This window comes from Oxyura jamaicensis, chromosome 24 (assembly GCF_011077185.1).
Source record: "Oxyura jamaicensis isolate SHBP4307 breed ruddy duck chromosome 24, BPBGC_Ojam_1.0, whole genome shotgun sequence".
Classification (NCBI taxonomy): Eukaryota; Metazoa; Chordata; class Aves; order Anseriformes; family Anatidae; genus Oxyura; species Oxyura jamaicensis.
In genome coordinates, this window is record NC_048916.1 from 1,064,854 (window position 1) to 1,079,927 (window position 15,074).

At 53.0% G+C, this 15,074-nt stretch overlaps 1 protein-coding gene across 10 annotated transcripts in view; it reads right to left on the minus strand.

Moving 5' to 3' along the window:
- Nucleotides 1-1,026: 1,026 nt before the first annotated feature.
- The window catches only part of ETS1 (ETS proto-oncogene 1, transcription factor), a 77,007-nt gene continuing 62,959 nt past the window's right edge, over nt 1,027-15,074 (minus strand). For 8 of the 10 annotated variants that reach the window (XM_035346089.1, XM_035346082.1, XM_035346088.1 and 5 more), the window contains 2 exons: nt 6,397-6,515; nt 5,620-5,835 (listed from right to left, as the gene is read on the minus strand). In XM_035346089.1, the coding sequence (XP_035201980.1) occupies nt 5,620-5,835; nt 6,397-6,515 (335 nt within the window). Of the gene's footprint in view, nt 5,836-6,396; nt 6,516-15,074 lie in introns of all 10 variants that reach the window. The other 2 variants (XM_035346090.1, XM_035346081.1) reach the window with 1 other exon arrangement.

Genomic DNA, 15,074 nt, shown 5'->3' on the forward strand with positions numbered 1-15,074 from the left:
GTCCCGCAGTGTTCCGCAGAGCTTCGCAGGCACTCCCCTTGCACAGCCGTCTGCAAAGGGGGCAGAACACCCTCAAAGAGCCGGGGCACCCTCACCCCTTTTGCTTTTCACTGCTCCCACCATGGATGGAGCAATCTTGGGGTCACCTGCCTTGGGTGCGTCCCTTTTCTGGGGTCTCACCTATCAGAGCAGCCTCTCTGCCAGGCTCTGCTGTAATTAAACCCAGGGGTTATCCAAGGTTTTGGAGCAGCCTGGGGCCACGCTGCTGCTGCAAGGAGCAGGGTGGTTCTTGCCCATCCCCATCTCAGCCTTCAGTCCCTCCCCAGGACTTCTTGCTTCCCGCACGCCCGCAAGCTGGGCGTTGCTGCAAATGTTGTTATAAATATTCCTTATCCTGGATTCATCTGTTGCATCCTGATGCAACGCACGCTGGTGACCTGTCCACTCTTCTCGGTAGTCACCAAGTCTGATTCGTGCATTAGTGACTGCATTCAGCAATGATTCAGGCGAACGAGCGTCAGTGGCATTGTCCACGAGGAATTCCCCGTCACAAGCTCACCAGCCCTATGAATAAGCATCGTGTCCTGGGCTGCAAGAACCTCTGCAAGACCCTGACCCCGTTAATGAGCCCTTCCAGGCCTCCACGCCACTGGGCTCCGCTCGGCCCCGTGCCGCAGCACAGATTTCCTCCTGGCTTGAGGACGAGACGACACCTGAGCCGCCATAAATCTCACTGGGAAAATACATAAGGCATAAAAAAGGTATGTTTTACAGCTTGTGTGGCAATTCAGGATGCAAGGACGTACCGAAATGCCAGATTTGCCCCTGGGCCAGCAGAGCTGAGCGGTGACAGTCTCCAAGGAGCTGGAGATGACAACCTGCACATCCCCCTGCTGCAGCAGGAGGGGCTGGAAGAGCTCCTGCCACGTCTGGGTCCGCCTTGTCCCCACTGCCACCTGAATGGGAAAAGCATGGGCAGCACCCAGCGCGAGAACAAAGGCTGAATAAGCACATGGAGACCGAGCGTTATGAATTATTCTTCTTTTAATTTCACATGGTTTAAAATACGATATGAAATAAGGCTACAGTATATAAAAAACTCTCCAGCAAAATGATGTGCCAGCATCAGCAATTAAAACAAAACCAATCCCCTCCTTCTTTAAGTATTCAATGTAGGAGGGACTTTTTTTGTATCCTTTTAAAAAAAAAAACAAAAACAAACAAAAACAAAACACAACACACGGACACACACACACATCGCTACATCTCTAAGCTACCTCAGCTCAGTTTTTTTAAAAAGCACCTGCTTTTTCCTTTTTTTTTTTTAATCTTGCTTTTAAAATTTTTTTCCACTTTTAAAAAATATAAATTATATGAAAATACAAGTTGGAAAATAGTCGAACAGCACAATATAACAATCTCTTTTTTTCTTCTTCTATGTTTATCAGCTTAAAAAAAAATCCCATGTGTAAAAACAAAACAAAACAAAACACTTTTTTTTTTTTTTTTTTTTAACTGAGGCAGTTAATTCCTGGAGATATTCCATTATAACATATATGTATACATAGATTTATCATTTATTTAAACCTCTTTGGAATGTAGACAACAGCTCACGGATGTTATATAGACCCTACCAGAGAGCAGAGCACGCCAAGGAATCCGAAATTTGCGACGTTTACAACGAAGAAGCAACCAAGCCCCAAAGCCTCGCAGAAAACCCCTCCAGAAGAGAAATAGGCAGGAGGTGGAGACGCTTCCTGCGGCATCTGAAATTGTTGGTGCTTACCGGGACCGTTTTTTGGAGTAGGTGGTGCTTTGGGAATAGGTGTGGAGGTTAAATCTTAAAATATCTTCATTCTTGCCCTTTTGGGCATTTCTCCAGAGCGACCTCGCACTGAATGGTCGCCCCTGGAGCTGGGTGGTCGTAGTGTGTAAAGTGTCTACACGTGCACACTCACCGGGTTCTGGTCATCGTACATGGGGATGGAATGGAGAGGGACAGGCAGCAGCAGATAGATCTGCTTGCTTTTTGGTCTGCTTGCTTTTTTTTTCATCTTTTTTTTCCACCTTTTATTGAGGTCCCTTTCCCCTGATGTTTGAAATGACCCGTTCTCTGGGAAACGCACCTTAAAAAGCCAGTTGGAAAAGGAAGGTCCCAGCAGGGCCGGGGGCTGCCTGCCGCTGCGCCCCCAGGGCTGGGCTCAGGCTCTGCCAGGGGACAAAGGGGGACAGAGGGGGACAGAGGGGGACGTGCCCTGCACGGGTCAGACACCGAGAACAGCAGGTCACGAGCAGGACACAGGAAATACCCAAAGCCACCAAATGCACTGGAGAGGTTCCACACCAGGACACAATTACTGACTGCCAAGTGCCACAGGTATCTGCCGAGGGCGAAGCTCAGCCCCACACAGACAAACCAGTACAGGAGCGAGCCCCATCCCTGGCAGATCCCTCGTCCCTCTCAAACCCATCCTTCTGGTTCAGTATGTGCATGGGTTAACCAAATTTTCGTGGCCTCGAAGAAGAGGAGGTCAGAGGGTTTGGGTTCCAGCACATCGGGTTCACACGTCCCTCTCCACCAGTCAACATGCAATTAAAAAGCGGGAGAAAATAAAAAGAAACAAAAACAAAAACAATCTGCAAATTTCCAGTGTATAAAAACAGCACACAGCCCTCTCTGGGATGGTCTCTAGAATGGGAACAAAAAATAGAGGAAAATAGTGAACTGTGAACCTGGCTAAAGAATGTCCGTAGGACAGCACTGCCCCTTTGCTGCTGCACTCGCACACAGGCTGAGAGCCGGGGTGGCAAACAGCTGTAAGAAATGGTGAGGAAGCTCTGGCTCAGGGCTACTTCCAGAAAACAGAGCCACTCTCCATGACCTGCCCTTTCTAACCTTTAACCAGTCTTCCTGAGATCCCTGGATGTGGATTCTTGTGGTCAGTGAAACAGGTTCATTTTGAAATATTCAAAAAAATCAGCACAGCAGAGCAGATGAGGGATTTCGCCTGGCAGAACGATGGGAAACTCTGTTTCCTTCCATCTGAGTGAAATGTCATCCCTGTTTTCTGCTCGAAGAAGGCACTTCAGCTGCAGTCGAGCACCTGATGGGCCAAGGAGGCACTGCCCAGGGCACGGCGTGGTGCCACAGGCAGCACTTCGAAGGGCAGAAAGAGCGACTTGCAAAGCCATGCTGGAAGCGGCCCTTGAAAGGAGAGCTAAGGGCACTTGGCAGCTGCATGCAAGACAGCAACCGAAAGCCTACAGAAACTGCTGGCTGCTGAAAACCCACCCGGACTGCGTGCCCTGGTGGGATGCCCTCGTGCTCCTCGCCTGCTGCATGTTTCTGTGCCATCGCACCATGCCCGCTACTTGGCTCTGCCACCAGCTACTCGGAGAGCTGGTCCCTGCCAGGTAAAGCCCTGGTGCCTCACTGCAGCTCCCCACTATCTACATTTTTCCTCTCTCCAGCTCCAGGCTGCTCCCTTCCATCTGCCCGAGGAGACCAGCAAAGTTTTACCTCCCAGCAGGCAGCGTCTCATTCCTCCTTTGGTGCTCCTTTCACCTTCCTCCCGTCCCCTTTTCCTTCCTTTCCATCCACCCCACTACTTCTCCGCATGCTCAGGGGGACGGTGTGCAGCCCCAGCCCCGTGAGCATGCCCCACAGCCTCCCTTACCTAAGCCCCCGGTCCTGCACCATCCTGCCTGCCCTCGCCTGCTGAGCATCTCTGGAAAGCCTCTCCCTGCCTCGCCCCCGCACCGCTGTCTCACAGTGCCTCCGTGTTAACGCAGCTACCTAAAACACACAGATGGACAGACAAACAACACACAGAAAAAGGTACTTTTGGTTCAAATGCATAATACTGTCTTTAAAAATAAAATGCCCAACAGCTCTCCAGGGCAAAAGCCCCGATTCTGCAGCCGGATCCGCATGGGTCCAGCTTTGGGGTCATATCTAGGTATTTTAACTTTTACTGCCCTGTCCTCTTTGTCACCTCGAGCCCTGGCATCAGCCTGGGTTTGCTCAGAGCATCCCAGGGACTGCTGGATGAAGCAGGAGTTGCTGCTCTGCAGGCAAACCTGCTGCAGAAGGCTCCGAGGACAGGAGGAGCAGCTCCCCCCGGGACCGATCCTGCATCGGTCCTGTGTGCGGGCAGGCACACGAGGCCTCTCGTTTACCCCAGAGACAACAGTCATATGCTTCATGTTAATCACACCCTGACACGGTTTGCAGGATCAGGCTTACAAAGGGCAGTAAAGAACCCATTTGCAAGGCCAATTTCCTTTCTGCATGTGCCCGGCTGGTTAAGACATACAGCAATAAAGGTAGAGCTGGTCAAAACAGGAAGGAAGAAACACTTCCTTTTGGTTTTTCAATGTTTTCTGGATTTTTTCCCCTCATCAATTTGTAGGTTTTTCAGTTACCACATTCAAAATATGGGAATTTCTCCCCTATGACCCCCCAGAAATGAAAAAGATCCTGAAAGCACCAGAGTGTTCCTTGAGCGAAAATGCTCTCTGGAAAACGTGAAAGCCATTTTCGCTGCAAATCTCGGTACGTTTTGGAAAGCCGCTTTGTGCACAAAATGCAGCTGTAAGAAAAAAGACCTATTTTTAACAGCAACAACAACAACAAAAAAAGCGCTGTCGGAAATTTCAACCAGCTTTATCAGCAAATGGCGGAGCAAAGCGCATGGGACTCGAAGCAAGAGCGGCACACCCAGCCAGCATCACCAGGAGCCAGTTTGGAGTTCATTTTCCTTCACATACGATTCAGAGATCACGAGTCGTAGCGCTACACTTCTCCAGTGGGGTCTACATAAACTTCTTTTTTTTTTTTTTTCCTCACTGTGATAAAACTCTCTGCTGGCATAACAGAAACAAACACACACAATATTGCAATACTGAGACCATCTTAGAGCTTAAGACTATTTAAAAAAAATACTGGCACAAAATTTAATAAAATAAAACTTTAACAAATTAAAAAAAAAAAAAGTCTTGATCCCTCCTAGCAAAAATTCTGCCTTTTGTATAAAAGAAGACAACGACAGAAAGGCGATGTAACAAGAACAACAAACAGTTCTTGTTTTTTTCCTATATTGCCCCTCCCCAAAGCAGGAAGTTTCACCCACTTTTGTTTTCCCTCCCCCCTGAAAAAGTTTAAAATCCTCAAATCCTTAGGAATACTGTCATTTCCTGAACTGTCAGTTTGTTGTGCCAACAGCACAATAACCAAAGGGATCCGTTTGTTAATAGTTTTTCTAAACATCAAGGGATGGGGAGGATTTTTTTTTTTTTTTTTTTTTTTTTTTAAAGTGAGCTACATTTTTCTGGCTTTCTTAAAACTCAGAATTTCACCCCAAAAAAAGCCTGTCTTGGAGCTTTCAGAAAAAAAAAAAAAAAAAAGGCCCATCCTTCTCCAAACCAAACTTTTTAGGTTTCGACGAAAAGTTTGACTCTTCCGCCACCCTCTCTCCCAACATCCTCAAAGCATCAGATCTGAGTTGCTCTTTTAAAAAAAAAAATAACAAAAAAAAAAAAGGAAAAAAAAAAAAAAGACAAAGTCCCATCCACTCTCCAGAATGACACAAGGCCATCGGCCACCCCAGCCGGCTGCCTTCACTCGTCAGCGTCCGGCTTGACGTCCAGCATGGCGTGGAGCTCCTCCGGCGTGTAGCCCAGCAGGCTCTGCAGGTCGCAGACGAAGCGGTAGACGTAGCGCTTCCCGGCCGTCTTGTGGATGATGTTCTTGTCGTAGTAGTAGCGCAGGCCACGGCTCAGCTTCTCGTAGTTCATCTTGGGCTTGTTTTTCCTCTTGCCCCATCGCCTGGCCACCTGGGAGAGGGGTAGGGAGAGTTAAAGAGGGGATGGAGCACACGGGGATGGACAGGGAGGGTGTTTCTGGTTTGCTTGGACATCCTTTGGCAAGCTGCAGTGCTGGCCATGAGGGAAGGGAGGGCTCTCCTCTTCCTCAGCATAGACTCAGGTCACAAGCATTAAAATTTAGGAGCCCCCTCCATCAAACAGCAGGGCAGTGATGAGGCCTCCACGAGGGTACAGAAGCCACGGAAGGGAATGAACAGCCCACCCGTTTACCAAAGTCAATGGGAAGCCCACCCGCACACCGTATTCGAAGAGTTCTGTCACCATGCCTTTCTCTAGGGTTACAGCTACTTCCCACCGAGTGTGGGTGTGCGTTACTGCTTCCCACAGATAGATTACTGCAGCCCCATTTCTAGCAAGTTTCCAGCTGGGCTCTAAGTCATTGGTTTCCCCTACATAAGACCAGAACAACATGACTGCCCCAAACTCATCCATGAAGGGTGGAGAGAAGAATTATCCTAGCAAATATTTCAGTGACATTTGGGCTGAGCACTGAATTCCTGGGTACTCTACCTCATCTGGATCGGAAAGCTTGAACTCCCAGCCATCGCCCGTCCAGCTGATGAAGGACTGACAGGACTTGTCAGTGAGCAGTTCCAGCAGGAATTGCCACAGTTGGATGGGTCCGCTGCCTAGAAAGACAAAGGAAACATGAGACATCAATGCCAGGAAAGCACAGCCCCTTCTATCCTAGCCCAAGGGGGAAAAAAAATTGCATGCAAATGCTGCTCACTGGAAAAAAAGTAAAACCTACCAATGAGAAAAGAAAAGTCAGTGGCTGCAGGGCAAGGTCTGGGCTGGAATGACAACTTGAGAGTTAAATCCTGCAGGTAAAAGAGCTTCCTATTTGCAGTAAGAGCTGAATATTCATGCACTGGAATGCTTCACTTCGAGTTACATAAATAGGATTATTTTTCTGGCACCCAAACAGCGAGCAGTCGCTGTCTTGGCACAAGAGCACCACCGCTTCCTACGTGCCAAAAACCTCCTGGCCATTGAATGAACTCCGGCAGACTCCTGCTTCCTGACCTTGACTCTTTGCTCCGTGGCTGTTTACTGAGATAAAGGGGACCCAGGTATGAAAATTATTTGGCCCCTTTCCAGGGCGTGTTGCTGCAGGCACGGACTGCGCCAGCTCACGGAGATGGGCAGGGGCTGGCGGCACGGGCAGGCAGAGCTCAGCCCCACGCTCCCCGGGACTGCTGGTTCTCCTTACCCAGCAAGGCAAGAGCATCCCTCACCACGGATGTGCGGCCTCTCTTTACAACTCCACGGCCTCCCTGATTTGCACAGATGCTAGTTTTGGCCAGCAGCAATTTGTCTCAGGGTCGCGGGCCCAGCACACCTCATGCGCAGTCGCTGGTGCACTGCACTGAGAGACCGAGGCTTCACAGCCTGGATTAGTGGTGTATGTGGAGTGATTTAAACAAAAACCAAAAACGCTTCTCTCTTCTGTGCACTTGTGTCCCAAAGGTAGAGGAGAAGCCCTGAAGCCAAAAGCACTTTGATGAGCAACTTTGAACTGTGGCCACGGCCGAAATATTGTGCTCAGCTCTAGGAAACGTGTTCTGGGAAAGATTCTGAAATGTTTTAAGTGGAGCTTAGACAACCTCAGTAATAATAATGACAATAATAATAATAAACAGAGCCAGAGGTTAGGAGAAATGATTTATCACTGAAAAAAAATGTGCTGGATTGGGATGGCAGGCAGGATGGGGTAAAGCAGCCTGCTGACAGCAATGAGAACAAGCTTCAAGCAGGGAAAAAAGTTATTTACTCAGAAAAAGGGATGGAGAACAGCCTATTTCCATGAATGACAATGGAGATGTCAGTGCTGTGGCTGCGGGATAACCCACTGAGGGAGAAGAGGGGTGTTCCCCCTTTTCCGCAATGTTTCAAATGACTCAAAAAGCAGCCAGGCTGCTAGCGAGCAGGAAACGACAGAGCCGGCCCCGGGACCGGCACACAGGGACCCGGGAATCACTGCGCCCCGTCCAGCCTTCCCCGAAGGGCGTAGCTCTGGTTTCCCCTAAGAAATCCCTCCAGGTTTTGTGGGTGCTGGGTCCTCTGCCAAGCCACAGGGCACGAGTAAACCCCTGCTGGCTGGCAGCATCGCATCCCTGGTACCCTGGCCCGGGCTGTGGGCAGGACAAAGCAGAGGGCTCAGCATCTCTGGCTGTAAATGAGAAGGAGACACTTGGCAGGGAGAAGCTCCAGCCTGCTGTCCTCAGCTGCAGCTTGCCGAGAGGCTGACTCTGAGACCTCCGGTAGGGGCGGAGGCAGCGCCGCGTCGCACCACCCGCAGCAGAGCAAGGGAGGAAACGCAGCTCCCGCCTTCGCCTCGCGTCCCAAGTGGAAGAGCCAAAAGCCTGGCCCAAAATGTCATCACATCTCGAAGTCTTGGCCTACTTACAGCACCAAGCTCTACGTACAGGGAAGCTATTGGGCAAGAGGGTGTTTCAGCCTCCTGAGGCCCTCCACGGGGAATTGCAGGTGAATTCATGCAGGGACAATTTCTCATCCCAGCTCACGTTACACCAATCCCCTCCACACGTAAGGAGAGCAGCCAGTGCCAACAAAAACAGTCCTAGGGCACAAGACTGAAGCACAACCAGGTTTGTCACCCTGATTTCTTTCCTGCCCAGAAAAAAAAAAAAAAAAAAAAAATACTCCTCCCCTAATATATAACAGATGGAAACCCACTGCTTGGGCACCAGCTTCTTGGTGAGCGGATCCCTTCAAAAAAACCCCTGGGCCACCCTGGAGGCTTTCGAGGTGTCGGGGACTCGATGCGAGAGGCGCCGCTACGCCCGAGCCAAGCGGCCGGCGCGGTTCACGCACGGTGCTGGCGGCTCGGCTGCCAGCTGGCGTGGGGAGGTGTCGGGAAACCCAGCAATTCCTTGCCCTTTCTCCAGTGAGAGAGGTAGGCTCCTGCTGCCACGCCGGGCGCTGTTCTGGAGGGTATTTTGGGATTTTGAAGGAAGCGGTGCAATGCAGCGGCTTGTGCCTTGGAAGAGGGATTCCCAAGGTCTATTCCTAGCCGCCTGTGGGACTAGTGTAAAACCCCAAATTCCTCTGTGTTGGACAGGCAATTATGTCAAGAATGTGTTTACTGCACAGCTCGCAGGCATGTCTCAGCTCCTATAAACACACACCCTGCCAGAGGGGAAGGCAGCGGAGGCCCTGCAGATGTGCTGCTGCTGGGGCACGACGCCGAGATGTCAGCGGGGCTGACACGAGGTGGCAGGAACCAAGCCCCAGCACATGCCCAAGCCTGCGTGCCTGAAAACAGCGCTGGGGGGACCACAAGAGCGGTGGTGTCAGTGGAGGAAGGAAAAGTGATCAGGGCAGGGGTGCTGGGCGGTCTGTGCATGGGCTGGCTGGGCAGAATAGCTGTAATTAGTGCTGAGAAGGTTTTCTTCAGAGGTTAGCTTCTTTTGCCTGCTCTGCAGCAAAGCAAGGCGCAGGGAAGTGTTTCTCCCACCACCTCGGGGAGGATTTCCCCGTGGCACTTAGCTCGCACAGAGACATCCACCCACCCACCGCGCATCCCCAGCGTGACGCTGCCGGGCTCGTCTCCGCACCCTGAACCTCCACCCCCAGCAGCTGGGACCAGCGCCCATTTTCCATCCCTTCTGCTTACACTCGTCCTCCCATCCCCAGCTGAGGCTGGAAATCCCCACCCAGATGCCCGGTCCAGCTCCCTCTGCTGCAGAGCTGTGCCAACACCACCACCGGCATAGCTTGGTGACTTCACCCCACCAGGCAACCTCGTTGCCTTGCTCATCCCCAAAACCAACCCCCGCTGGAGCACTCCTGCAGCCTTTTCTTGGATGCAGCCCCAAGCGTGGGGTGCGGGGACACAAGCCCCCCTTTATGGCACACACCCAAGGGCTTCCCAGACCAAGCCACCCGCCCCGCCGCGACCCCTGGCACCCGCGGAGGCTGCTAAGAATAGCGCCTGCCCGGGGGGCTCGCCGCCCGGCAGGGCCACAATGGGGACCCTGTTTCGCCTCGGTGGCACTGAAGAGGGCCCTTCAGCAGGGTCCGCTGGGGAGTGTCACACCACAGGAATTCTCCCACGTCAGGGGGAAAATATGCCTCTCATGCTGGATGACAACCGGCCTCTGCTCGGGATGAGCGGTGCCTCCTCGGCTGGCGCTGCACCAGTCCTCCGAGATCCCCACAGCATCCTCGGACAGGGCTGGAGGTCCCCTTCTGCCTTCTCCCCCCTGGCTCTGGAGGGGGGGGTTAAAACTAAAGTGCACCATCTCCAAAATCCTTCCAGCCCTTCTGCAAGAAGTGCTTTGCCAGCTCCAGCCTTTAACCCAAGCCACGGGCTGGGAACCTAAGAGCTCCCCACGGTGTCAGATAAATGTGGTTGTGGCTCTGAATCCTAAAATTCGGACCCAGAGAAGCCTGCCCATCTCAGAAGTGACTCCTAAACCCTCCGAGAGCTGGAAGTGTTGCCCTGTTGAGCAGTCCTTTGTGGCAGCGCCTGGTTTTTATACAGATTTTAGGAGCCTCTGCAGTGAAGTGCAACCACTGGTGTCTCCAAGGGCTGGGCCAAAGAGGGAGGGGACAACCGAGACAAAAATTTGGACAGGTCTGAGCTGGTTTTGCATTTGTGCCTGCAGCAAGTGAGTCTGGGGCAGGTGATGCCCCAGCCCAGCACACCCCTGCCGGCCACTTTCCCCGCCACCGGTGCAGACAGGTTGTGCACTGTGCACGGGAGGGCCCGGCCCAAAACGCATCATCCTCACCGTCTCTCGAGCTGGTTTCACACCCCCACCCCTCTCAACGGCCTCTGTTTGAAAGAAGGAAAACAAAACAAAACAAATCAAAACAAAAAAAAAAAAAAAAAAACAATTAAAAAAAAAAAAAAAAAAAAAAGAAACACAGCACACCTATGCTTTTCGCTCTGCGGTTTGTGGTTCCAACCAAACACAGCAATTGGGCACAGCAACATCTCCAAAACAGCCTTCGCCTCCGTCTCTTGCCCACCTTGCCCAAGCCCCCGATGCAGTGCCGGGGTCCCGAGCACCCCCCTTGCCGTGCCAGGCCGGGGACTGCAGAGCTCGGCCCCATCACCGCCGTGTCGGCCCCAGCCCTAGCCCAGCCCGGTCACACCACTGCCCAGGGCAGGCTTTGTGCAGCTCGGAGGACAGCAGGGTGCAAATCAAAGCATCTCCAAGCAGCAGGTGTGAACGAGGTGGGGAAGGACCCCAAAACTCCTTCCCTCCATGTGCTTACGGAGCAGCCAGATGGGCCACTCCGTGCTATTTTGGCTTTCCTGACCCTTCTCCTCCATCTCGAGGAGAAGCACAATCGTCCTGGCAAAGCACAAGGGGCTCGATGAGCTTCACATCTCCCTCCTGCCAGCACGGGCTGCCGTGTGATGCCCCGAAGGGGGCACTGAGCAGCAGCTGCTGCTTTGCTCTCGCCTCCGGGCTGCTGCAAAGCTGCTGAGGGGGCTGCAGCAGCGCTGGGGAGAGCTGAGCTGCCGTCACGGTCGGGCAGCGGTGCGTGGGGCTCATTTCACTGTCATTTGCACATGTCTGGCAGGTGGGGCAGGAGCCACTGAACCAGCCCCATGTCCCACCCTGCAGCTCGGGAAGGGCTGCGGGGCCCAGACAGGCACTGTGGGGGAGGCAGAAAACAAGCAGGAGCTGCTGCTGGCCACGCTTCAAGTCCCCCTACAAGGGCAGGTAAAGCACAGGACACAAAATGAGCGAGCTAGCACCATCACCTGCATCTCCCGGGCTGGAGGGGCTGTTGTGTTTCTTGTGACTGCCAGGGCCAGCTGGCTGCACCTCCAGGTTGCCCTAAGCAGAGCCACAAGCACCAAGGATGCTCATGGAGGCACTCTTCTCCAGCAGTGCGGAGCGCAGGAAGGAAGGATGCTGATGTTTCTAGGAAAGCAACTGCACAGGCTCTGGATGCCAAGGACACCCGGATCTCCGGAGCACAGCAGGAGAGGGGCCAGGAAAGCAGCTGCTGGTGGATTTTTGGATGCCCGCGAGCGCAGCACATCTGGGGAGCTCACTGGCTGGAAGCTGCAGGCCAGCAGCGTAAGCAACAAGAAGGGAAGAAGCAGCACACAAGCTCTCTTGAAAGAGACCCACTTTCTTTGGCATCAGCTCTACTTTCTTGCAAAACAGCAGCTGCGTGCTTTCACTTCTGTGTCACAGATAAGCATCGCTCAGAAACGGAGGCTTGTCGAAGGCACGGCTTCGGGCTCTGCACCACAGACACTTGGGACAGGGCAGACGGGTTTACCCAGCACGTTCGGGCCATATCGACACGGTGCCACGAGTGCCGATAGCGGGGCTCGGGGCTGGACCCGGCCCAGGCAAAACCGTTAGCTGTGCAGACACGCTCCTGGGCGCTCGGGCGAGATAGCATCTCAGAGGGTCGGCTATTCCCAGCACTAATTTCTGTCTTCTCTAAGGGCAGCACGATAAGGAAGATAGCATCAATCTGTCGCTAAGAGAGACGGTCAGGTCCTGCGTGATATTAGCTGGGAAGGAGGCATTAACTCTCTAGATGCTGAGACTGTCTGTAAAGGCTTCAGCAACTCCCTAGCCAGGCCTGTAGTAAAGGGCTGCGTTACACACGCAACACAGGCCTTGCAGACAAGGGATCAAGCTCTGCTTTGCAGTCACTTCACCCTGCTCGTCCCTCTTTCCTCCCTTCCCCTCCCAAACCCGAGGGGAATCGCTGTGCTCCGCTGGTTCGGCTATTCGGAGCAGCACATCACAGCTCAGCAGCAGGGCTCGGGCCTTGCGGCGAGGCAGGCAGCGCTGCGAGACGGAAAGCCCCAGCCTGCACAGCCGGAGCTGAGGCCCTGCATGCCACAAAGCCAACACACACATCTCGGCTCCAAACCCATGCAGGTGCTCAAGAAAAGCTGAAAGCAACTCAGCCCAGGGCGGAGATTGCCAATGGCCACAGGGGCGTGGGGTCTGAACCTCCGCTGGACCTTCACCAGCGGGAGGACAGCAGCACAAGTAGGTCAGAGGAGTGGAAAAATACACACAGGGCAGAAAGGCCGAAGACCGGTGCGGTCAGACCCACACGACGGGCAGCGCTCTGCTCTGCTACGCCCCGTTGGTGTTCATCCACCAGGTCTCACAAAGGATTGGGGTGGCTTGTTGGAGCCAGCAGCTTGCAGGATCCGGCTACGGCGCGGCCCCGGGCAGGGTGCAGGTGGCAGGGAGGTGAAGCTGAACTCGCTTTAACCCAGCTGAGCTCAGGTACGGAGGGATCTGTGTGCCAGCGTGCACCTAGCACGAGCCACCCACCCACGCCGAATGCTGCGCGGCTGCACGAACCCGCTCAGATAAGTCACCATGAGGCCTAGCACAGCTGCCTGCAGAGCAGATGCGTCCTGATGCACCCCGGATGCATTCTCTCTCTGTTTCCTAGGTCATTTCAAAATAAAAATAAAAATAAAAAAATCTGGCTCATTGTAAGACACAAATTGGCCAAGCCCAAGGGAAGCTGCCCCAAAACCCGAGGTGTCCAGGGATGGCCCTCCCTGCAGCTATGGAAACTCAAGTTCATCAACTCCGGAGCAGTTACATTTCTCCTTCAAAAAAAAAGATAAGAAAATTGCATCAACCTCTATCTGAGCAACCATGGCAACTTGTTAAATTAGGTCAAGATGTGGGGGCAGATAACGCAGCTTTGAAAAGCTGCTTGCGAGCAGGGTGAAGAACACATCAAACGCAAATGGCGCTTCCGCCAAAATGCACCTTCTCACCAAAGCATGCGCCTCCTAGGGCAGATACCATCAGCGATCTGCCGCGGCTGCGATAAAGCACTGTGCCACCTCCCAGAGCCGCGGGCAAAACAGGCACGGTGACAAAACCCGAACGATATTGTCAGGTTCCTAAGGTGAACCCAGAGGCCCTGGAGATGAAGGACGCCGTCTGCCAGGCTTCGCCCTCCCATTTGCACTCTGCGAGTCCTACAGGGCTCACGCTGAGACACCGTGGTGTGTCTGCTGGGTGCCCCAACAGGCCAGCAACGACGGGATGCCCAGCACTGGACACGTGTTCAAGGCATCAGCTGAGCCAGAAACGGGAAGCGGGGGTCTCAGGCACTTTGGGGTGACGCTGGGCTGGTAAGCCCCTGCTCTGCTCATTTGGAGGCTCCACTGCCTCACCAAGCCGCACAGAGCCCAGACTTCAAGTTCCTCTGCTCTAGCCACTAGACAGCACTTCCTCCCCTGAGTAACCGGCAAGTAGCACAAATCAAAAATAAATAAATAAATAGAAAGAAGAAGAGGCCAGGAGTTCTGCCTGAGAGTCCGCACTGTCCTTGCTCAGCTGGCTCAGGAGAGGTCCAGCACTTCTCCATGGCCAGCCTCAATATTTTTTTTTATTTTTTTTGCAGAAATATGCTACTGCAAAGCAGTTTCAAGAGGGCCCGGTCCTCCTATGGTCCGTAAGGCAACGTGTTCTCACTTGCTCTCACTGTGACCTGCTTTCACAGCAGCCTGGCTTTGCCTTGCACCCACGCTGGGCTCCCTCTGCACGGAAAATACAAGGTGCTGACAGGTCAGTAGGCTTTAAAAAGGGACAGAGGGCTTCCCTGGAGTCACACGTCTGCAAAACCCATCTGTCCAAAGACATTTCCCAACAGTGAATGCAGGCAGTGGCGGTTTCAGCACTGAATCACTGCTTAGCAGCCTCTGGGGCAAGCAAGAAGTGCTGCAAGGATTCGCAAGTGACCAATGTTTCTGGAAACTTCCAATTTTCCTTTCTCCCATTTAAAGTTTCTCAAGTGAAGCAATGAAATAAACTTATTGATCATGTCAAAATGCTTGGGCCAAAGGATTATCTTCCCAGCTCAAAACGGGGTTTGAAATGAGGCAAGGGAAAAAGTTACATGGAGCAAAGCATTTGGAAGTGTGCTCTGGCACTGCGTTAACCAAGGTCTCACTTTCCTGGCGGCAAGAGTGCAAGGACACTCTTTGGGGTGCTAACACCTCCCTGGCAAAACACCAGCTCCAGCTTCGGCTCCTTGCTAGCAGAGGGAGGTGGGAATGCCGCCTCTCCGCGGGGGCAGCGCTTCTCTTCCAGGAGCCAAACAGGGAGGGAAGCATCCAGCTTGGGCAGCACAGTTCCTGCCTTCGCCAGTGCTCTCGTGCCTCAGTTTCCCCAGCTGTTAAAAAGCAACCAGTG